This window comes from Pongo abelii, chromosome 1, assembly GCF_028885655.2.
Source record: "Pongo abelii isolate AG06213 chromosome 1, NHGRI_mPonAbe1-v2.0_pri, whole genome shotgun sequence".
NCBI classification, from domain to species: Eukaryota; Metazoa; Chordata; class Mammalia; order Primates; family Hominidae; genus Pongo; species Pongo abelii.
The window spans coordinates 190,617,703-190,640,680 of record NC_071985.2 but is presented as its reverse complement, the minus strand read 5'-3'; the positions used below and the strand labels follow the sequence as shown (position 1 = coordinate 190,640,680).

Genomic DNA, 22,978 nt, shown 5'->3' with positions numbered 1-22,978 from the left:
TTTTTTTAAGACGGAATCTCACTCTCTCGCCCAGGCTGGAGTGTGGTGATGTGATCTCGGCTCACTGCAACCTCCACCTCCCAGGTTCAAGCAATTCTGTGCCTCAGCCTCCTGAGTAGCTGGGATTATAAGCATGTGCCACCACGCCTGGGTAATTTTTGTATTTTTAGTAGAGACAGGATTTCACAATGTTGGCCAGGATGGTTTTGAACTCCTGAACTCAGGTGACCTGCCTGGCTCAGCTTCCCAAAGTGCTGGGATTACAGGCGTGAGCCACCACGCCCAGCCCTAATTAATTTTTAATTGACACATATGGTACATATTTATGGGGTACAGAGTAATATTTTGATACATACAATGTGTAGTGATCAGATCAGGGTAATTGGCATATTCATCTCAAACATTTATTATTTCTGTGTTTTGGGGACATTCAATATCTTTTCTTCTTTATTTGAAACTACATAATATATTATTGTTAACTATGGTCATCCTACAGTGCTATAAAACAGTAGAAGTTGTTCCTCCTACCTAGCTGTAATTTTGTGTTATTGAACAAATCTCTCCCTATCCTCCCCTTCCCTCTCCAGCCTCTAGTAACCTCTGTTCTGCTTTTCACTTCTATGAGATTAACTTTTTCTTTTTTTTTTAACATCTAACTATGAGTGAGAACATGTGGTGTTTAACTTTCTGTGCCTGGCTTATTTCACATAACATAATGTTTTCTAGTTCCATCCATGTCACTTTGAATGATGGGATTTTATTCTTTTTAATGGCTATACATATTTTAGATGTCTGGCTTAATAGAAGACAGCTGTATTCTCAAGCCAGCTGTATCTTTCAGTCTGCTGCAGTGTGTTTTGTGGTTGAAGTGTATGCAATTGGAAAAGGAGCATTTCAATAGCTTTTTCAGATAATCGTGGATATTCTTTGATAAGACACCAAAACTCAGCAAGTGGTAGTTTTTTAAAGCTTAGTTGTGACATGAAATCTGAAACCATAGCAATGACCTTTTTATACTCTATTACAGCAACACTCACAGTTTTTTCTTGCATTTTGAATGAATGTTTTACCCATGCAGGGTTTTGTCAACACACCCATTGGTCATTTGGAAATTGCTGAGTCACTGATTTATACAGATCTTCTAAATGTTGACACATTTCATTATACAACATCAAAAAATCACATTTATTAATACCAATACCAATCTCATCAGAAAAGTCTTTTGCTATTGTGAGGGTATCAAGCAGCAGATAAAAATCTTGCAAAATTCTAATCTTTGCTCAAAAGATTGAATGTTCTCATTGACAACAAACACTGTCAGTTGCTTTTCCTGAAGTGACAGGTGCACTTTATTCATTTTAGAGAAAATGCCTGCTAAATATCCAAGTCTGAATAATTATACTTTGTCTTTCAGCTGTACTTTCAGGTAAGAATGGTGCTCCATGAGTCAAGCGATTACTTCAGCTCACAACTCAATCACTTAAGGTTTTTTCCTCGAGAAATTCATCATACTTTGATATGCAGCATAACTGTTTATGCATCCTTCCCATTTTGTCACACAAACTATTAAAAAGATGTGTATCTAAGAGTTGAAATTTAATAAAATTTGTAACTTCTACTACAATTTGGTGCCACTTCCTGATTTGTGCTAGCTGTTTTACCCACTATTGCTTTTGCAGTGTCCTTGAAAATGTCAATACCGTGAAAAAGGCAAATAACGTCTTTATTATGATGAATGTAGTTTTAACCTGGATGATAGGGCCTCAGGGACTTCAAGTGTTCGTGGACCACACATTAAGAACTGGTGCTCTAGAGAAATTCTTGCACATGTGAGCAGGAAATATCTATCAAGAATGTTCAGGGCATGAGGCCGGGCGCGGTGGCTCACGCCTGTAATCCCAGCACTTTGGGAGGCTGAGGCGGGCGGATCACAAGGTCAGGAGATCGAGACCATCCTGGCTAACACGGTGAAACCCCGTCTCTACTAAAAATACAAAAATAATTAGCTGGGCGTGGTGGCGGGCGCCTGTAGTCCCAGCTACTCCAGAGGCTGAGGCAGGAGAATGGCATGAACCCAGGAGGCGGAGCTTGCAGTGAGCCGAGATGGTACCACTGCGCTCCAGCCTGGGCGACAGAGCAAGACTCTGTCTCAAAAAAAAAAAAAAAAAATGTTCAGGACAGTATTATTTATAAAAGCAAAAGCCCAGAAACAACCCACATTTCTATCATTAAGGGACGAGAGAAACTGTTGGTAGATTTATATAATGGTCTACTATATAGCAGTGAATGAATATCCTAGCGCTCTGTGAAACAACCTGGATTAATTTCAGTGTTCAGAGTGTGAGGTGTGAGACAAGTCCTTCAGTTCAAGAGTGTATTTAGGAAGTAATCCCAGGAAGCAGAAATGGGAATGAGCAAAAAAGGAAGAAAAGTCAATAAAAGCTGCAGTATGGAGCTACTTACCACTGTGAACCCATTGGGAGCACTCGGAGGAATCATGTCGAATACAGCTCAGAGCTGAAGGTGCAAGGCTGGAGCATTTTGTCTTGACTCCCCTCACTGTTGTTTATGTCTCCAAGGTGTTAGCTTTGGTGAACTCCTGGGCTGCACAGCCTTCCAAGGCTTTGTAGAAAGCCCCAAGACAGGCAAGCAAAAAAATGCCATGGCCTATGAGGTGACATGCTAGCAGCTTGCCTGCAAGTCTCAGCTACACCAAAATTGGGTGGGCTGAGGGGACATGGTGTGGGCCACCACAGATGTCTGCTAGACTCAGAAGCTAATGTTGAATAAAAAAAGGGAATAATTGGGAATTATGTACAATGGGCTCCATCTTTATAAAGTTCAAAGGACATAAAAATGTATAATGTATTGTTAATGATATAATTATGGAGATTATGAATATACAGCTAAGGATATTATGAAAGCAAGACAGGCGGGAAGCGTTTATCACATATTGGAAAACAGCTTGCTTATCAGAAGGCACATGTCAGGGTGTAGCTGGAGATAAAGATAGTGAGTTAAAGAAGGTGGTTAATTGGTGGATGTCTTTGAAACCAATCTTCCAATTTACTCTGATTTGAAAAGTAAAGGGGGAAGGTTTTCAGAAAGAATGTGATAGGATCAAAACGCATCAAAGGGAATTACTGTTGGCAGCATTGGAGGGAAAGGGAGCGGAGGGGCAAACGTCCCTTCTACCCAGTCAGTCATACTCAGTGGTTCCCTCACTTTTGGGAACCTCCTCTTTGCTCTGTTCTTTTATCAGGGGCAGACAGACAGGGTGTGGCTTGCTGGTTTACAGGGACAGCGAGATGGGAGTTCTGTGGGGGCAGAGAGAGCCCTGGCCTCTCATATTTCATAAAATATGAACTTTTCCCGGCCCACATCCCTAGGCCTTCCTGATGCGCTTGCCTGCTCCCTGGTCTCTCTGCATGGGGAAGTAGTGTTCCCAGCTTGCAAACTCCAGCTTTGCCTGTGAGGGGAACAAGCGTCCCTGATCCAGAAGGTGGTGAGTCCTCCCCTCTCTCTTCATGCTTTTTAGTCCTTTAACTTTCTCAGGATCCTCAGGTTTAGTAGAGAAATAATCCCCTTTCTCCTTACACACAAGAACATTTTCAAGGGTGAAATGGGACAGTTGTTAGCCATCACTAAAGAAACACAAAAGGAGACAAGTGACAAGATTGCTGGATGGGTTTTGTTGAAGTACTCTTATTTAAGTAGTATTGTCATCATTATTAAATTACAGCCAACATTTATTTAGCTCTTACTATTTGCTAGACCCTGTGCTGTGTGCTTTTAGACTGATCAATTGCAGATTTGCAGGGTCATATTAAACTGCTTGGGATTGTCAAGAGAACATCTGTTACAATCTTTTTTCTGATTTAGAAGTTTTAAAAATTAAACTGTTTCAAACTTAAAATGTAAATAACTGCCATGTTTCCAACATGTGTAGTGGAAAAAAATGGTTAGTATATGAAGAATTTTGCAAACCATTAAGAAATAAATGTCCCAATAGATAAACGAACAAATTACATAGACAGGTAATTGACAAAGTCCAAATAACCAGTGAGTAATCAAAGAAATACAAATTGAAATGAAACACCATCAAATAAAAAAAAAGAGATGGCATTTTGTTACTCATAAAATTGGCAAATTTTTTTTTAAATGATAATATCCAGTGATGGTAAGGTTGTGGGAAAACAAGAAATTTCATATGATACTTTGGTAAGTTGATATGACTTTCTGGAGGGCAATTTGTCAGTGCAGATGAAAAGTCTTCCCATTTTAAAGATGGGAAACTTAAGGCCTAAGAATCTAAGTGACTTGCGTAAAGTTACAAAGTCATGGCTGGGCGCGGTGACTCACGCCTGTAATTACAACACTTTGGGAGGCCGAGGTGGGCAGATCACGAGGTCAGGAGTTTGAGACCATCCTGGCCAACATGGTGAAACTCCATCTCTACTAAAAATACAAAAATTAGCTGGGCGTGGTGGTGCGCGCCTGTAGTCCCAGGTACTCTGGAGGCTGAGGCAAGAGTATTGCTTGAACCTGGGAGGGGGAGGTTGCAGTGATCTGAGATCGTGCCACTGCACTCCAGCCTGGCAGCAGAGTGAAACTCTGTCTCAAAAAAAAAAAAAAAAAAAAAAAAAGTTACAAAGTCACAGAGCAGTAAGGGACCAAGCCAAGACTAGGACTAAGCCGTCTGATTCTAGTCCTCAATCCACTGTCACTTATAGCAATGTTTATAATAGCGATATATTGGAAAACAACCTAAATGTCCGCAATATAGAATTATTTTAAAGCTTTTACATCTTGTATCCTAATTTGTAAAATTCAATGTCCATGATGGAATCCTAAAGTCATGTAAAGAAGATTTGATTGCTTTGGGAAATGCACATAATGTGGCACTTGGTGAAAATATCAGGTATCAAAACAGTATATAAAGTATTTATTTATTTATTTATTTATTTATTTATTTAAGACAGGGTCTTGCCCTGTCGTCCAGACTGGAGTGCAGGGGTGCGATCATGGCTCACTGCAGCCTCAACCTCCTGGGCTCAGGTAATCCTCCTACCTCAGCCTCCCAAGTAGCTGGGACCACAGGCACGTACCACCATAGCCAGCTGATTTATTTTTGTATTTTTTTGTAGCAACAGGGGTTTGCCATGTTGCCCAGGCTGGTCTCAAACTCCTGGGCTCAAGCAATCTTCCCACCTCTACCTCAAAATGCTGGGATTACAGGAGTGAGCCACTGTGCCCAGTCACAGTTTTTGTTTGTTTGTTTTACAAAAAGTTATGTACATGCATAGAAAGAATATTAATAGAAACATTATCTTTGGGTGGAAGAATTAGAGATGATTTGAAATTTTTGTCCTTGTTTTGGATCATTTCCAGATTTTCCTACAATAAGTAAGACAGAAAAAGCCCCAAACTGTGGCATATACATTGAACTTTAGGAAGTGAAATCATATTTTATATTTGTTGGGGAAAATTTCTTTGTAAAGGAGTTCCATGATAATCACTCGGTAAAGTGGGGTGGTCATTTGCTCATTTTATAACTCATGATACAGGGCTATGCAGGCATGCATTCATTCATCTGTTTATCCATGTTTTACATTCTATCTGCTTCCAGAAAGGATCCTGGCAATTCACTTGCATGGTACCCTGAAGTGTGTACGATTGCCTTTCCTGTTCTAAGTGTAAAAGAGAATAATACCTACTTTTCAGAGATGTTGTCAGTACTGAAGACAATATATATAGAGAACCAACAAATGCAATAAATAAGAACTATTATTGATTTAGAGCAGTATTATAATTAGAAACATTTATGATTTAGTGTTACTTCACAGCCATTAATAGGATGTTGACTACTATAATATTGATATGTTACATGTTAGAAGAGATGGAGGAAGGGGCCATCCTGGCAAACTAGGTTAGAAGAATAAATCCTGGAGGTCAGTATGGTGACCAGATGGTTCTTACATCTGTGTAAGAAAATATGAAAAAAAGGACCTGGTAGCACTTCTTACATAGAGTGACAATCTAGCAGAAGGACTTCATTTGCTTTTTATTTCCAGCCTCTGGTGCAAATCATTTTACATGTATTTTCTTTGATCCTTACTATAACCCTATCTATGAGGTAGGTACTATTATTAACTTCATTTCATGTGTGAGCAAGAGGAGGTTTGGAGAAGTAAACTAACCTGTCTAAGGCCACCAGCTAGGAAATGGCAGAGCCAGGACTTGAACCCAGGCTGACTCTAGAGCTCATTCTTTTTTTTATTTTTATTTTTTTTTGAGACAAGCTCTTGCTCTGTCACCCAGGTTGGAATGCAGTGGTACAATCACGGCTCACTGCAGCCTCAACCTCCCAGGCTCAAGTAATCCTCCCACCTCAACCTCCTGAGTAGCTAGGACTACAGGTGCATGCCGCCATGCCAAGCTAATTTTCTTTTATTTTTTGTAGAGATGGAGTCTCACTATGTTGCCCAGGCTAGTCTCTAACTCCTGAGCTCAAGTGATCCTCCTACCTTGGCCTCCCGAAAGTGCAGGGTTATGGGCGTGAGCTACCATGCCCAGCCTAGAGCTCACCTTCTTAACCACTTCATAGATTGTCTGAATCTTGGAATATGGGTCCATAGAGGTCTCCTCCTATTCGATTTCAGGCAGCCTTGGGTTAGCTTGGAGCTCTGGGTCACTCTGAGCATGTCCACTCAGGGTGTGCTTCAGAGTCACTAGAAAGTTGAGGGGTTTTGGGATTGGGGATAACTCCAGGGAATCCTGGGCCCTACTTCCACCTTCAACCATAACTGATAAAATAGAGAGCTTTTCTCATTTACTTAACTACTCTTGTCCGGTTTTTGAGTAGCTAGTAACCTATAGGAAAGTGGGTGGGACAGTCACAAAAAAATGTGTCCTAATGTGATCCTAACCTCACTATGACCTAGTGCTATGTGGTCATTTGATTAGAGGGGTATGTTGTATAAAATATGATTTAAAGAAAAACAAGAACAACCCTAAACCAGTGCGCTTTTTGCCATGAGAAACCAGAATTGGGTGTTCAAAATGAGAATGTGTTCAACGCTAGCTTCATCTTCAGTTTCCCAGTCTCCCTTTGATACCTCCTCCGTGTGTCACGACCTTTTCCATAACCTTCAGGGACTGGGCCTGCTGACTTATACAAAACCCTCCCCTTTGGAAAGGATTTGAACCTTGGAGAGAATTTAAGAGATGAGTTGCCTTTTCCTAGAGTATTTACATTTTAAACTTTATGCTTACTTGTGGCATGAGAGATTCTGTTTCCTGCTAAAGCAATTTCAGGCAGTAGCAAATAGGTGAGGAAAGAGCTTTACAGGAGGAAGTCCTTTAAGGTCTCCCTGTGATTCATGCACACGGTCATCTGAACCTGCTAGGGATAATTTTCCTCACTTAGTAATAATAACAACAACTACACACTTACGAGCACTTGTTCTGCCAGGCATTTGTGGCCAGTGCCTGGCAGGCAGTATCTTTTTGAACCCTCACACTCATCTGTGAGGACAGTTTCCCTTCATAGATTAAGAATCCGAGGTCCAGAGATGTTATGCAACCTTCCTAGGGACACGGAGCTAGTAATAGGCAGAGCTAAGATTTGAACCCAGGTCTTTCTAGCACCAGACCCTGAATTTGTCGGATTAGTGCCTTCAGGATGACATGGAGGGACCTCACTGCCTTGATCTGTTATTTATCAAGAGTCAAACTTGAAAGGGCTGTCAGGGAAACCTCCAGGCTGCATCTTGGGCAAAGATTGGCTTGAAACAGGCATTTCCCAAGCCTGGCCTTGGACACCAACTGTAAAAAGAGGCCATTACTGGTGTTTCCTTTGTTAGTTCTGGGTATAAGTTCTGGATCCTCACTCATCTCATCTGCACTGACATCCTCACTCACGGCATTTAGAGACTTAACACACCAGCCTCTGTGTGAGCATTTACCTCTTTCAACCCTCGCCATAATCCCACAAGGAGGCACAGTTCTTTTACCCATTTTGAAGATGAAGAAACAGTCTCAGAGAAGTTTGGTCACAATATCACAAGGAGGTAAGTAGCAGAGCTGGGATTGGAGCCCCGGCCTTTGTGATCCCAGAGCACCAGCAATACCGTCTCGGCCTCAGCTCCTGGGTTATACCCTCTGTCAAGCCAAGCCCATCAGCCTGCTTGTGCTGTCTCCCTCTGTCTGTCCTAGTTCAGATGGAGATGGCGAGTTCTGCCGGCTCCTGGCTCTCTGGCTGCCTCATCCCTCTCGTCTTCCTCCGGCTGTCTGTGCATGTGTCAGGTAGGAGTTTCTGATCCTCTTTCCCTGCCTGGTACATGTGATATTGGTGTCCCCAGAATAAGGAAGCTTGGTTGGAAACATTATGTCTTTTGGGGTTCTGTTCCCCTGGCCCTGGCAATCCTTTCCAGAGTCCTTCCTGAGCTCTGTCCATCCCCAGGATATCCTCTTCCTCATCCCTTCCCAAGCTTTCTCCTGCTCTCCCTCCCAGTCAGACTTGTCTCTTTTTTTTTTGTCCAGGCCGCACAGGGGATGCCGGCAAGTTCCACGTGGCCCTGCTAGGGGGCACAGCCGAGCTGCTCTGCCCTCTCTCCCTCTGGCCTGGGACGGTGCCCAAGGAGGTGAGGTGGCTGCGGTCCCCATTCCCGCAGCGCTCCCAGGCTGTTCACGTGTTCCGGGATGGGAAGGACCAGGATGAAGATCTGATGCCGGAATATAAGGGGAGGACGGTGCTGGTGAGAGATGCCCAAGAGGGAAGTGTCACTCTGCAGATCCTTGACGTGCGCCTTGAGGACCAAGGGTCTTACCGATGTCTGATCCAAGTGGGAAATCTGAGTAAAGAGGACACCGTGATCCTGCAGGTTGCAGGTTAGAAAGGGTTTGAGGTGCCCAGGGTCATTTGTTGCAATTGGACAAGCTCAATCAGGACCTACTTTGTCTCTCTATGTCTAGACTTTTCTTTCATCTGCAATGTAGTTTTTACTTGCCAAGATGGCTCAGCCTTACCCAGCCATGTCCATTGATCTCACCTGAGGCTGTGAAGCTGGCCCAGGCATTTCTGATAAGGAAGGAACTCAGACTTTGGAAAACACTGTACAATGCAGGTCCTGGTTAAATAGGGCTTGGAGGCTCAGATAATAGCTTTTCCTCCCTGGGTCATCTTCCTATGCTCCATTATCAAGGAACTCATTACATGGCTGTAAAGAAATGTCTTCAAGGGACAGATCCCCTGCTGTGACAAGGATTTACTTAATGGGTCCTCTCCTGGGGTTCCTAAGAACGTAAAGGGTTAGGAACGGAGACATAGTGTTTTTTTTTTGTTTGTTTGTTTTCTCTCTTTTTTTGTTTTTTGTTTTTTGTTTTGAGATAGGGCCTTGCTCTGTTGCCCAGGCTGGAGTGCAGTGGTACAATCATAGCTCACTGTAGCCTCGACCACCTGGGCTCAAGTAATCCTGCCACCTCAGCCTCCCAAGTAGCTGGGACTACACGTACACCACCATGCCTTCTTTTTTTTTTTTTACTTTTAGTAGAGACAGGGTCTCCCTATGATTTCCAGACTGGTTTCCGATCCAGCAGTCCTCCCCGCTTGGCCTCCCAAAGTGTTGTCATTACAGGTGTAAGCCACTGCACCCAGTTTGAGAGTGTTCTCAAACTAGCTTCAATATTTTTAAAAAAACAGTCTACCGAAAATCAGTCCACCAAAAATCAGTCTACCAATATTTAAAAAAATCAGTCTACCAAACCAAACCCAACTCAACCCAACCCAAACCATGTCTTTGCATTTGCTTGAATGACACTGGCTTCACGTGGTCACATGCTGATTATCTTTTGGTCATAATTTGAAGTTGCACACCATGAAGTGGGGATGAATCAATTACTTTAAAACACTCAGTAGTTGGTAGACAGACTTTCCAAATTTGGAGTCCTTTGGGGGTGAAAATTAATTTTTTTTTTTTTTTTTTGAGATGGAGTTTCACTCTTGTTGCCCAGGCTGGAGTACATTGGCGCAATCTTGGCTCACTGCAACTTCGCCTCTTGGGTTCAAGTGATTCTCCTGCCTCAGCCTCCCGAGTTAGGTGGGATTACTGGTGCCCGCCACCATGGCCGGCTAATTTATTTTTTTCTTTTTCTTTTTTTTTTTTTTTTTGAGACGGAGTTTCGCTCTCGTTGCCCAGGCTGGAGTGCAATGATGCTATCTGGGCTCACCACAACCTCTGCCTCCCAGGTTCAAGCAATTCTCCTACCTCAGCCTCCCGAGTAGCTGGGATTACAGGCATATGCCACCACGCCCGGCTAATTTTTGTATTTTTAGTAGAGATGGGGTTTCTTCATGTTGGTCAGGCTGGTCTCGAACTCCTGACCTCAGGTGATCCACCCGCCTCAGCCTCCCAAAGTGCTGGGATTACAGGCATGAGCCACCATGCCTGGCTGAAAAGTAATTTTTAAAAGGGGACCGAGGTGCCCAAAGGAATCTGAATCATGTGATACAGTTATTGCTATGGGTGAATTTTTAAATGTCTGAGAATAAAGCTAGAGCCTGGCTTATCCCATTGGGAGGAGTGTGGGGAGAGGGTGGAGAGAGGACAAACATTCAAGTTCCATTAACAGCTGCCCCTGTTCATCACAGGCGGCTGTGGGGGAAGAGGGCTCTGGCCGGGACCACACCCTGGCGGAGGCCCTGCTGGTGTGCAGATAGGTGGGATGGTTCCCAGAGCCCTGGGCCAAGTGGAGAGAACCTCAAGGCAGGGTACTTCCATCCCTGTCAGAGGCCCACTCTCTGGAAAAAGCTGGGCTCTTCCAAACAGCAGTGTCTAGCAGAGTCAGGGACAGCACACTGGGGAATGTGTCCTGAACCGTCCACAACATGGCCCTTGGCCAAGAGAAGACCACAGCTGTGGTCATAGCAAGTAAAAGCTGGGGTGGAAACAGATTTGAAGGCGCTGGTGGTTCCAGAGGAAACTCCTACCCTAGTAGGAACTTCTTGAGGAATTTTCAATTTTTTTAAATTCTAAGAATAAAGCATGTATATTGTAGAAAATTTGAAAAAAATCCAAAATATTTAAAGGAAACTGAAAAATGGCCTATACTAGCTTAAATTAGAAAGAACTACTGCTAACATTTTTGTATCTTTCTTGCAAGACTTTTTTGTATATATGTATCTCTGAGCATGTATATGTTTACACATGTGTATTCTTGTGCCCAGGATTTTTTTCCACTTATGATGTCATGAGCATTTGTTTTCTTTGCCCATGTCCCTAAGTAATATGATTTTAAGGGCTGCATTGTATTTCACCATGTGGCTATAGAATCATAAAATTAATCAAAGCCCTGTTTCTGGGCATCTGGATGCTTTCCAAATTTTCCTCATATTATAATTAAGGGTGCAATGAACATCTTCGAACATATTTTGGAAAGTGATTTTGATTTTTTTTTTTTTTTTTTTTTTTTTTAGAATGTGCTTCTGGAAGTAGAATTAATGGGTCCAAGGGTTCGAACGTTTTACTTATTTTTTCTTTTTTATTTATAATAAAGTAGAGTTCTCACCATGTTGCCCAGGCTGGTCGGAAACTTCTGAGCTTTAGTGATTCTCCTGCTTCAGCCTCCGAAAGTGCTAGGATTACAGGTGTGAGTCACCACACCTGGCCTGAACCTTTTAATGATCCTTGAAACGAATTGGAGACCAGCCTGGCCAACATGACAAAAGCCTGTCTCTACCAAAAAAATACAAAAATTAGCCAGGCATGGTGGCATGTGCCTGTAATCCCAGCTACTTAGGAGACTGAATGCTTTATATGACTGACCTCTTTAAATCTCTCCAAACCTCAAAGAGATAAGGAGCCCTGTCATGCACACATTTTACAGATGAGGGACAATGGGCTTGGAGGGGCTCAGTCTCCTGCTTCGGGTCACACAGCATTGAGCAAGGACATACCCCTGGCTTAGGCTCTTAACCACTTCTACCCATAGCCCGCTTCTGCTCGTTTCCTCTCTATTTCCTCTTTCTTTTCCCCTTTCTCTCCTGCCTAGGCTTCAGGCCTACTGCTGTGGCATCATAGAAATTGCTTTGCCCCCGTGGACAGTGCTCAGGGCAAAGAGGTTGCTGCCTGCTCTTCTAGAGCAGAGTGAGGATTGACAGGGGTAAACAGGCAGGTACTCCTGGGAATACTGGAGGTGTGTAGTGAGGAGAGTGCCTTCAGTCCTCTGAAGTCCCAGGCTTATTTTTCCATTGAATTATAGGGCAGGATGAGACTGTGGTCAAGAAGTTTGTTTAAGTCATCATCTTGAGGCAGGACCATCCAAACCATTCCCAAGAGAGGAACATCTCAGTTTTTTGTTTTTTTTTTTTTTGAGATGGAGTTTCACTCTTGTCACCCAGCCTGGAGTACAATGGCGTGACCTTGGCTTACTGCAACCTCTGCCTCCTGGGTTCAAGGGATTCTCCTGCCTCAGCCTCCTGAAGAGCTGGGATTACAGGCGCCCGCCACCACATCTGGCTAATTTTTGTATTTTTAATAGACACGGAGTTTCCCCACGTTGGCCAGCTGGTCTTGAACTCCTGATCTCAGATGATCCTCCTGCCTCTGCCTCCCAAAGTGCTGGTATTACAGGTGTGAGCCACCGTTCCCAGCCTCAGTTATCTTTAATGCCATCCAGGGCTTGAGTTACCAAGAGAAGCAAAGAGCCTCTTGGCCGGAGGTCTCTCCCTTAGAGGTGATGGAGACAGTTGGGATGTGCCGGAGCCGCCTGCCATCTGAGGCATGCCAGAAGCTCTTAGACATCTCCCTGAAGTCAGTCGTTGGTGGTTTCTGTTTCAGCCCCATCTGTGGGGAGTCTCTCCCCCTCAGCAGTGGCTCTGGCTGTGATCCTGCCTGTCCTGGTACTTCTTATCAAGGTGTGCCTTTGCCTTATCTGGAAGCAAAGAAGATCAAAAGGTAATTAAATGGTAAGGGAGCTCAGACTGGTAGGAAGTGGGACTATGACTGCTCTGGGAAAGGGCCAGACGGAAGTAGATGTAGACATGACACTTGTCCATAGGTTGGGGACACTGCAAGTTGGCTGGGAGAAAACTGGTAGAGCCATGCCCTGGGGACACACATTGCAAAGGGAGTTCAATAAACTGCAGAAAGACCCCTGGGCAGAGCTGTAAATTCTCATCCTTTGAAAAATAAGAAAATAACCGACTATGCCAGCCTTCTAATTAAGAAATGAATTACAGCCTTTTAATAAAGAAATCCAATTATATCCATTGGATAAGACTCTCATATAAAATGGTCACATTTCACAGGATCTCAGGGCTGCAAGGGACTTTGAAAGTCACAGTCATGTAATCCAACACTCCTGCCCTTATCTGATGAAGACTCTCTAATCCTTTCAAATGCCCACTTACCTGCAGTGACAAGGAGTCAGTCCTACTCAGGCAGCTTGGGGCATCTTGGGACACTTGTGCCTGTTAGAAAAAGCCCTTCCTAAGCTGAGCTGACATTTCTCTCTCCCTTTTAGAGAAGCTTCTCTATGAACATGTGACGGAGGTGGGTAAGTGTTCTTGGCTGGGGAGCAGGGGAGATGTTTCTTTTGTTGTTAATTTCTGTGCCCCCATACCCACTAACCTGGATTCTGTTCCTGAAAATTCCATTATCTGCTATCCTTAGTGGTGGTGGCAATGTCTAAATCCGTTGCTTCTAGTTTTTACTGCCTCTTACTTGTAATAGCTTTGCCTTCCTGTATGTTTAATGATTTTTGCCTGTGAGCTCATTGCTTTATCTTACTCTGTGGGAGTCGAGTAGGTTGAACATGGGGGAAGCTTTTATTTGTTCAACAAATACTTGATAATTATCTGCCAAATGCCCTGGACAATACTAGATTCTGGGGATGCAATAGTGAGTAAAAGCAGACACAGTTTTTGCCCTCCTGGAACTTTCAGTGTAGTCAGGGAAATGAGATGAATTAAATAGTTAACACAAATAAATGTATACAAACGCTACACAAGAAAGCTCCTGGTTCTGTGAAGGCTATGACCAGAACGAACCAACCAAGCTTGAGGTTTGAAGGTGTGAAGTTTGTCCTGAAGGACTAGAAGTCATGAGTGAAGAGGGAATGGAAAACAAGCCACCGCAGAAAGAACAGCTTCAGAGAGAAGCATGGTCGGGGAAAGCAGCACTCACTGGGGAGCTGAGGAGGTGCAGGAGCGAGGGGAAAAGTGGCAGGGGTGAGGCTGGGGAGTTAGGCAGAGCTGAGCCTCCTGAGGCCTGGTGGGTCACATTCAGCATTTTAGTCATTCTCCTAAGAGCAGTGGTAAAGCAAGGAATGGGGATATCAGATGGAACTGTGCTTTGAAAAACTTGGCCGGGCGTGGTGGCTCACGCCTGTAATCCTAGCACTTTGGGAGGCTAAAGAGGGTGGATCACCTGAGGTCAGGAGTTCAAGCCCAGCCTGACTAACACGGCAAAACCCTGTCTCTACTAAAAATACAAAAATTAGTGGAGCATGGTGGTGCGTGCCTGTAATCCCAGCTACCCAGGAGACTGAGACAGGAGAATTGCTTGAACCCCAGAGACGGAGGTTGCGGTGAGTCGAGATCGTGCCACTGCAATCCAGCCAGGGCGGCAGAGCAAGACTCTGTTTTGTTTTGTTTTTAAAAAAAAAACTAAACAATTCTCTCAGGCTGCAGAGGTTAGTAGAGACTAGAGGGAGTAAGACAGGATGTGGGAGACAATTTGGGCTGCCATTTCTGTTGTCCAGATGAGAGTTGATTGGAGACCGGATCAGGGAGGTGGAGGTGAAGATAGAGGTGGACAGGTCCAAAGGCAGGTAAAATCAATAGGAATCAGGGACCCTCAAGGCAGTGGCAAAAAATCTCATTATCTTTTCCTTTCTTCCTCTAGACAATCTTCTTTCAGACCATGCTAAAGAAAAAGGTAATGATATAAAAGAGTAAGGGGTAGGGAACAAAAAACACATTCTTTATTTTTCTATGTAAATGTTGACAGTCATTATTATAAGTCTATTTTTATAATACTGTACACATATGCACACATATATCCTCCATTGATATTATTGGAATTTAGTTTGCAATGTCAAGGGGCTATGGAGCTGGTGGTAGTGGGTGAGGAGGTGCCCAGGTCAAAATTCATAGGCCTAGATTACCATAAACTCCCTTCATTAGCCTTTCCGCCAATCATTTTAAAAAGAAGTCTACATATTATTGAAAAGTATATTAATGTGGTCATATGGGATGTATGGAAATTTCAAGAATCCACACAACCTTTGCATAGAGAGGTGGTGTGATACAAAGGAAGGGTCGCAGGCTCTGAGGTCAGTGACACCTCAGATCATTGGTCTGCCACTTAGGTTTTGGTTTCCTCATCAGCAAAATGCAGATAACTTCCCCTTACCTGATTGTTTTCAGTGTTAAAACAGGCAACCTTAAAAAAAAAAATCTGTCACAGTGCCTGGAACTCCTTTTCCTTATTGCCATTTTGTCTTCATTAATTTGACATTTACTGTGGGCCACTGAGTTGGACACCTGGTTGAAGTCTATCTGGGAAGACAAGTCACTGGCTCAGATGACTCCAGATTCAATGATTTCAGTGTCTCCTCTCTTCCCTCCTTACATTTTCTCCAAGCCGGTGCAAGTGTGGCGTGTATCTGGCAGACACTGGCTGTTCTGCTCAAGCGGAGAGGGAACAGTGTGGGGTAAGGGAGAGGGCCTCCGACTCAGGAGTCAGACAGACTTAGATTGAATCCTGCCTCCTTGGTCACTTACTAGCTGGAAGACCTTGGGCAAATTTTGTGTCCCTTTGAACCTCAGACCACCCCCCTATAAAATGGCAATAATAATTCTAGGCACCTCACATTATTGAGAGGATTCAGTGCCTACTTCAGTATAAGCACAGAAGACAGTAAATGGAAGCTGTTAGTAGTGGAGATGGTAACAATAAACCATAAGCTCCTTACGAGTCGTGTCGTATTTGGCTGCATTGCTCCAATGCCTAATGCCTAACACATGCCCAGCCCTTAGCACAGGGACTGGTGGTGGACTCAGGATGTATAACTTCAATTGTCCGGCAGGGCCAATGCTGGGTAGGAGGAAATGTGGGCCACATGGCCCTCCAGAGAAGCCGCAAGTACTCCCTGGAAACATGTCTCATACACATATGTCCCCAAATCTTCTGGGACCTTCAATTTGTGAAATTTATAACCTCAGGGGAGTTACTGTGGAGAATAATAAAGCCATATTAAGAAGTTCATGCTAGGCCTTTAGCTAGTTTTACACCTTAGATACCATAAACACTGGGCTATAAAAGGACAGCAGTGCATACACTCATGTACTGCAGTTACAAACATATAGAAACACTCATGCAGACAGCAGAAATGAAACCAGACAGATGAAAAGGAGGGGAAGGGGAAGGAGGAACCAAAGTCCCAGGCAGGCTGGGTCACTGGGACAGTGTCACCAGCACCATCAGATTTCTGGGTCTGAACTCTGGGACACGGAGCTGGACTAGGGACATAGAAGCGTCACCATCATTTTAATCTTGTGGGGTGGAGTGATGAGGCTTCCACAGCTCTGAGGAAAAAGAGGCAGGATCTGATCACTCACTCTTCTCTCTCTTTCTGGTTTTTAGGAAAACTCCATAAAGCTCTCAGTAAGTTCTGCTCCTCATCCATGGCACAAGCTCCTTCTGCTGACACCTTTGCTTTAGGATGAGCATCTCAGTTTCACTTCCTGGGGCAGAAGGGAGAGGGTACTGGTAATTCAAGCCACGGGGACTGGGGCTTTCTTGGCTCTCGAAGGCCTCTTTTCTCAAGTATTCTCTGCTCCTCTTTCCTGCACAACTGTTATTTAGTCTTTAAATGGAAAACATTTCACCAAGAAGAGATAGATGCACCTCCCATAGGTAAAGCCATCTGGAAGTCCCTTTTATCACCCAGGCATGACATTTCCTTAGATGGGGTCCAGGAGGACGGGATCCTCATTAAACTGAATATGCTGGAGCAGTACTTCTCCATCATTTCATGTGTGAGGACCTCTTTTTAACATTAAAAAAAAATCTGGCCAGGTGCAGTGGCTTATGCCTGTAATCCCAGCACTGTGGGAGGCCAAGGCGGGTGGATCAATTGAGGTCAGGAGTTTGAGACCAGCCTGACAACATGGTGAAACCCCGTCTCTATTAAAAATACAAAATTAGCTGGGTGTGGTGGTGCATGCCTGTAATCCCAGCTACTTGGGAGGCTGGGGTAGGAGAATCGCTTGAACCTGGGAGGCGGAGGTTGCAGTGAGCCGAGATTGCACCATTGTACTCCAGCCTGGGCAACGAGAGCGAAACTCTGTCTCAAAATAAAAATAAATCTGTAGACATGTGACATATCTATGCATTATTATTACATTGAGAAAATATACATGATCACAAAGTCCAATACTCAGTGATAGTTTTAAATGAAGTAATATTTCCTACAACATCTACATACATTTATGTTGTCATTACCTGTAGGTGTGAGATGTGTTATTTATTTAGCCTGCAGATAAGGTTTGGCTCACATAGGAATTTGCTGATCCTCTGCAGTATCTTTGGGGATACTCCCATGGTCCACAGCTGGGATCTATTGCTCTTGCAAACTCTTCTGGGGAAGTTCCAGGGTATGGCTACTGAGTATCTATCTGCTCATGGTTGGGATGGGACCGTAGCATTATGGGAGGGCCTCTACATAGAGGCCCTCCTTCTGATTTGCCAAATTGTTTTCATTCTTTAGAGAAACTCCGGAGTGAACTGAGTAAGTTTCCCATGTTCTTGTAACTTCCATACCAACTTATCTCCTGTTGCCCTAATATTTGCAGTGATAGCTCATTCCCCTTGTTTCTTCTTTCATAGAGTTGAAAAGAGCTGCAGCAAACTCAGGTGAGATGCACTTTCTCCACATTTGACCACCACCCTACGGGAGTTGTTGATGTCTCCAGTGCTTTATTGATCCCCTTTTCTCATTTTTCAGGCTGGAGAAGAGCCCGGTTGCATTTTGGTAAGTTATACCAATCAAATAGGTCCATATTTCAGAGCACATCCTCCTTATGGCTTTGTAACCTTAGATTTTGTTCCATTCCTCTGGAATGCATGTAATTTAAAAATTTGTAAATCAAATCTGTATATCTGCCTATCAAATTAAAAAAATCTTTGTGATCGATCTTGAGGTCATATTTAGATTTAGAAAGTATCCCCTCTTTTAGAGCACTGATAAATATTAGGTTTGGTCTTCTTAAGGGTTTTCTGTGATTTTTGAGATTTTTCCTATGTTTCTCAGTTATTTGTATTTCTTCTTTGTGTGACTTGTCTGTTCCTTTCTATTTGGGCTATTTTTTGATTTGTGAAGACTCTTTCTAGATAAAGTATATTAGCTCTTTGTCATATTTGTCACCAATTATTTTTCATTTGCACTTCCTTATAGTATTTTTCTGATGCATAAGTGTTTTATTTTTACGTAGTCAAATTCATTCATCTTTTTCTGTGTAGTCTCTTCCATGCTTTCAGGTTTGGGAAGTCCTTCCTATCCCACAACCAGATAAATAGCCACTGCTTCTGCCTCTTTCTACACATATGCTTTTTCTTCTTTCTCTGCAGACCAATTTGCTCAGGGGTGGTGATTGAGATTGTCAGAGAAGAAGGGAATGGGTTGAGCAGATGCCCCAACAATATATATTATGAAAAGATTTGCACCTCTCTTTCAATGTATTCCTAAATAGTTTGCATTTTTTGCTGCTGTTCAAATGGGATCTGTTTTTTTCACTGCTTTGGGATCCTTATCAATTTTCTAGGCTTTTATCCTCCTCCTGTTCACACCATCTTCCTTCAGGCAGAGTACAACAAATTATGAGTTGGCCACTCGAGAGAACTCCAGGTCACCTTGGCTGGCATTCTGGGAACTTACAAACCCTTCTGTCTCACATTTACAGTCTGGCTTATTGCCACCACCTCAACTGCATATGGTTTATGGACTTAACTCTCCAAGAAGAACCTGTTTCCTGTATTTGGGGAAGGAAGGAGACTCACTGTGACACTCATAATCCACAATTTTAAGGAAGACTCCTTCTCTTTATATTAACATTTAAAAATAATAATTTAGTCCTACCTACTTGGGAGGCTGCAGTGGGAGGTTCACCTGAGGCCAGGAATTCAAGGCTGTAGTGTGTTAGACTGCATGCCCATGAATACCTACTGCATTCCATCCTGGGAAACATAGTGAGACCCTGCCTCAAATAAAATAAAATAAAATAAAATAAAATAAAATAAAATAAAATAAAGCAGATAATTACAAGTAATAATTTTAGGTGACAAAATGAACATCATGCACTCACTGTAGGAATGAGGTACTATATCATGAGTTCATCAAGTCTGCACAATAGCTCTACCACACAGGTTCTGTTACTATTTCCATTTTACAGATGACGAAACTAAGGTTCAGAGATGAATAACAAGCCCAAGGTCACATAACTAGCATGTGGCAGAGCTGGGATTCAAACATGCTATGTGGCTACAGGATCTAACAACAAACCCTGTATTTATCATCATACATTTGATTATTTTGGAACATCAAAGACAAAGGTGGTGTCTTACTCTGTTTTCTGTTGCTATAACAGAATACCCAAGACTGGGTAATTTATCAAGGAAAGAGGTTTATTTAGCTCATGGTTCTCAGGGCTGGATGGTCCAAGATTGGGTGACTGTATCTGGTGAAAGGCTTGTGCTACTTCATAGTATGGTGATAGTTGCTTCTGGAAGAATAGAAGGGCAAGTGAGTGCCTGCAAAAGCAGAGAGGAGACAAAGTGCCCTGACCTGCTTTATCATAACCCACTCTCCAGAGAAATAAACCCAGTCTTGTGAAAACTGCATTCATCCCTTTGTGAGGGACCCAAACACCTCCCACTAAGCCCTACCTCTGAACACTGCAGCAATGAGGGATTAAGGTTCCAACACGTGAACTTTTGAGGGACACACTTAAATCATAGCAGGTAGTTATTTCCTAAGGATTAAGGCAGCTTCACAGACGGATGAAGAACTTTTTCTTCTATTACTTAGTAATCGACCAGGAGACCTATTCTTTGAAAGAGAATATTCTTTGGTTCCAGTACACATGGTGGGGGCGGGAATCCATGAACTAAAATAGGCTAATGACAGTGATGGCAGACCTAAAGATTCTTTTTCCCTCCAAAGCCATCCCCAAATCCCTTAAGACCTAGGCTTCCAAGCCTCACCTGTCTGTGTCTCTTTGCAGTGGCAGTGACCCTGGACCCAGACACAGCACATCCCAAACTCATCCTTTCTGAGGACCAAAGATGTGTAAGGCTTGGAGACAGACGGCAGCCTGTACCTGACAACCCCCAGAGATTTGATTTCGTTGTCAGCATCCTAGGCTCTGAGTACTTTACAACTGGCTGCCACTACTGGGAGGTGTATGTAGGAGACAAGACCAAATGGATTCTTGGGGTATGTAGTGAGTCAGTGAGCAGGAAGGGGAAGGTTACTGCCTCACCTGCCAATGGACATTGGCTTCTGCGACAGAGTCGTGGGAATGAGTATGAAGCTCTCACATCCCCGCAGACCTCCTTCCGCCTTAAAGAGCCTCCACGGTGTGTGGGGATTTTCCTGGACTATGAAGCAGGAGTCATCTCTTTCTACAATGTGACCGACAAGTCCCACATCTTTACTTTCACCCACAATTTCTCTGGCCCCCTTCGCCCTTTCTTTGAACCTTGCCTTCATGATGGAGGAAAAAACACAGCACCTCTAGTCATTTGTTCAGAACTACACAAATCAGAGGAATCAATTGTCCCCAAGCCAGAAGGGAAAGGCCATGCTAATGGAGATGTGTCCCTGAAGGTGAACTCTTCCTTACTACCCCCAAAGGCCCCAGAGCTGAAGGATATAATCCTGTCCTTGCCCTCTGACCTTGGCCCAGCCCTTCAGGGGCTCAAGGTTCCTTCTTTTTAGGGATATGCCACATTACCTGCTCCCATCACCATCCAGCCCAGCACCCTGGACTTCAGTCGCCTGGCCCAACCCCATGATTATGGAACGTCTCTTCACCTTAACCCAAATCCAGACCCTTTTGTGGTTTCTATTTGTACCAATTTTCTCCCAGGACCCAGTTCTGAAGCTTACCTTTCTTCTAAGGAATTGAAGTTCCCAGTGATCTGGAGGGAGGATTCCTGGAAACCAAACAATCAGTTTAGGTGTAGGTGGAGATGTTGAATATGTGTTACCAAGATACAGCACAGGTTCAGGGAAAAGAGTTCTCTACTCCAGGGGTTATTTAGAAGACACTTTCTCTGCATCAGCCTGCCCTCAAGCTTTAGTCAAGAAGTTATGGCCCCCAGTCCCTGACTTCTTACTTATCCCATTGAGGACTGCCTTTCTCTCTTTCTCTCTCTCAGTTCTGGCCTCTGCCCCCCAAAGTCAGCTTTCTAAAAGCAAGCATGTTTTAGACCACTCACTCTTTCCCTCTTCCTTCAGGAATGAGTTGGGAAAGGCTGATGAGTAAAACATACCATCCTTTTCTATTTTCTTGATGCTGTTTATGATGTAGTTTGCTGATATCCAGAGCTAATGTACATGCTTTCAAAAGTTAATCTGCCTGTTGATGATAACTAGGTACAGGGACTTTAAACACAGTTGCTATAATCCTGAAAAGCCTCAGGAGCACATCAGGGAGCTGGGAAGCACAGCTGCAGAGAGGTCAGCTGTGTATTGCCCTCTGACTTTGGCCTAGACCTTCAGAGGCTCAGTCTGTTGAGTCTGTTGTGACTGTCTTATGAATCAATCTGTTGTGCCAACCCTTTCTGAGATTCAGAGAGGCCCAACTAGAAAAAGTGGCACTTTTAACCACCAACATAGAAGCTTTTTTTCCCCCCCACAAGACCACTGTACTGGAATACTTGACTATTTGTGTAGCAAACAGCCTCTTAGGTTGGAGAGTATTAATTTCAAATAGGAAGTTGGTAGACTAGGTGTGAGGATGAAATAATGACCTTGATTTTTGGGTGTGTATTGCAGAAGCCTAGTCACTTTCAAGTCACACCACATATGCGATCTGGCCTAATCGTGGAGATATTGGTTATCAGTTTGCAGATGAATACACAGTTCTATCCAACAGAACTGTATGTTTCTGTTTGTCAGAAGTTCTCCATTAGTTCCTGTATTAGTCAAGGTTTTCCAGAGAAATAGAATCAATATATATTGGGGCAGGGGGGTGGTGGTTATTATAAGGAATTGGCTCACATGATTATGGAGGCGGTTAAATCCCAAGATCTGCAGGGTAAGTCAGCAAGATGGAGTCCCATGAGAGCTGATGGTTTAGTTCCAGTCTGATGGCAGCAGGCTTGACACCAAGGAAGAGCTGATGTTTAATTCAAGTCCGAAGGCAGGGAAAAAGCTGATGGCCCTGTCCAAAGGCTATTAGGCAGGAAGAATTATCTTAGTCAGGGCAGAGTTAGCTCTTTTGTTCTATTCGGGCCTTCAACTGATTCAATGAGGCCCGCCCACATTTGGGAGGACGGTCTGCATTACTCAGTCTACTGATTTGAATGTTAATGTCATTGAGAAACACCCTCACAGGAACACTCAGAATAATGTTTGACCAAATAGCTGGGCATCTTGTGACCCAGTTAAGCTGATACATAAGATTAACTATCACAGTGACTCAGTGGAATTTTTTGTTTGCTTTTGTACAGTTTTAAAATAAAAGTTTGGTATTTGTGTTTTGGTATGCTGTTATTTTCATTGCGAAAGAGGAGTTGTGGGGAAGGTAAGAGATTGGTTTCCAAAGAGCTTTGAGTCCCCCAAGGCAAGGTTTAGCCACCCTTCATACTAAAGCCATAGTTTTATTCCTGAGTCTGCTCTCTAGTATTTTATTTGATCAATTTATAAACAAGTAGTGTTCATCAGGCACACATATTTCACTCAACCA

General features: G+C 43.5%; 1 protein-coding gene across 3 annotated transcripts; it reads left to right on the top strand.

The window, feature by feature from the left end:
• Positions 1-22,774, top strand: ERMAP (erythroblast membrane associated protein (Scianna blood group)). Of its 3 annotated transcripts, none has more exons than XM_054536786.1 (11): positions 1-3,505; positions 8,223-8,307; positions 8,545-8,892; positions 12,840-12,956; positions 13,525-13,557; positions 14,907-14,939; positions 16,650-16,670; positions 17,776-17,796; positions 17,895-17,921; positions 18,013-18,039; positions 20,288-22,774. In XM_054536786.1, the coding sequence occupies exons 2-11, from the start codon at positions 8,223-8,225 to the stop codon at positions 21,001-21,003; spliced, it is 1,428 nt and encodes a 475-aa protein (XP_054392761.1). In that variant the 5' UTR covers positions 1-3,505; the 3' UTR covers positions 21,004-22,774. The 3 variants fall into 3 exon arrangements, with proteins under 3 accessions (XP_054392761.1, XP_003775765.3, XP_054392771.1); XM_003775717.4 differs by having other exon boundaries at positions 8,218-8,307; XM_054536796.2 differs by lacking the exons at positions 1-3,505; positions 17,776-17,796 and having other exon boundaries at positions 4,964-8,307.
• The last annotated feature ends 204 nt before the right edge of the window (positions 22,775-22,978 follow it).

Bases quoted from the DNA above. Each gene is read 5' to 3' on its own strand.
- ERMAP (XM_054536786.1), top strand. From the start codon at position 8,223: ATGGAGATGGCGAGTTCTGCCGGCTCCTGGCTCTCTGGCTGCCTCATC. The intron at 13,558-14,906 runs GTAAGTGTTCTT...TTCTTCCTCTAG, and splicing joins TGAACATGTGACGGAGGTGG to ACAATCTTCTTTCAGACCAT. The intron at 17,922-18,012 runs GTGAGATGCACT...CTCATTTTTCAG, and splicing joins AAGAGCTGCAGCAAACTCAG to GCTGGAGAAGAGCCCGGTTG.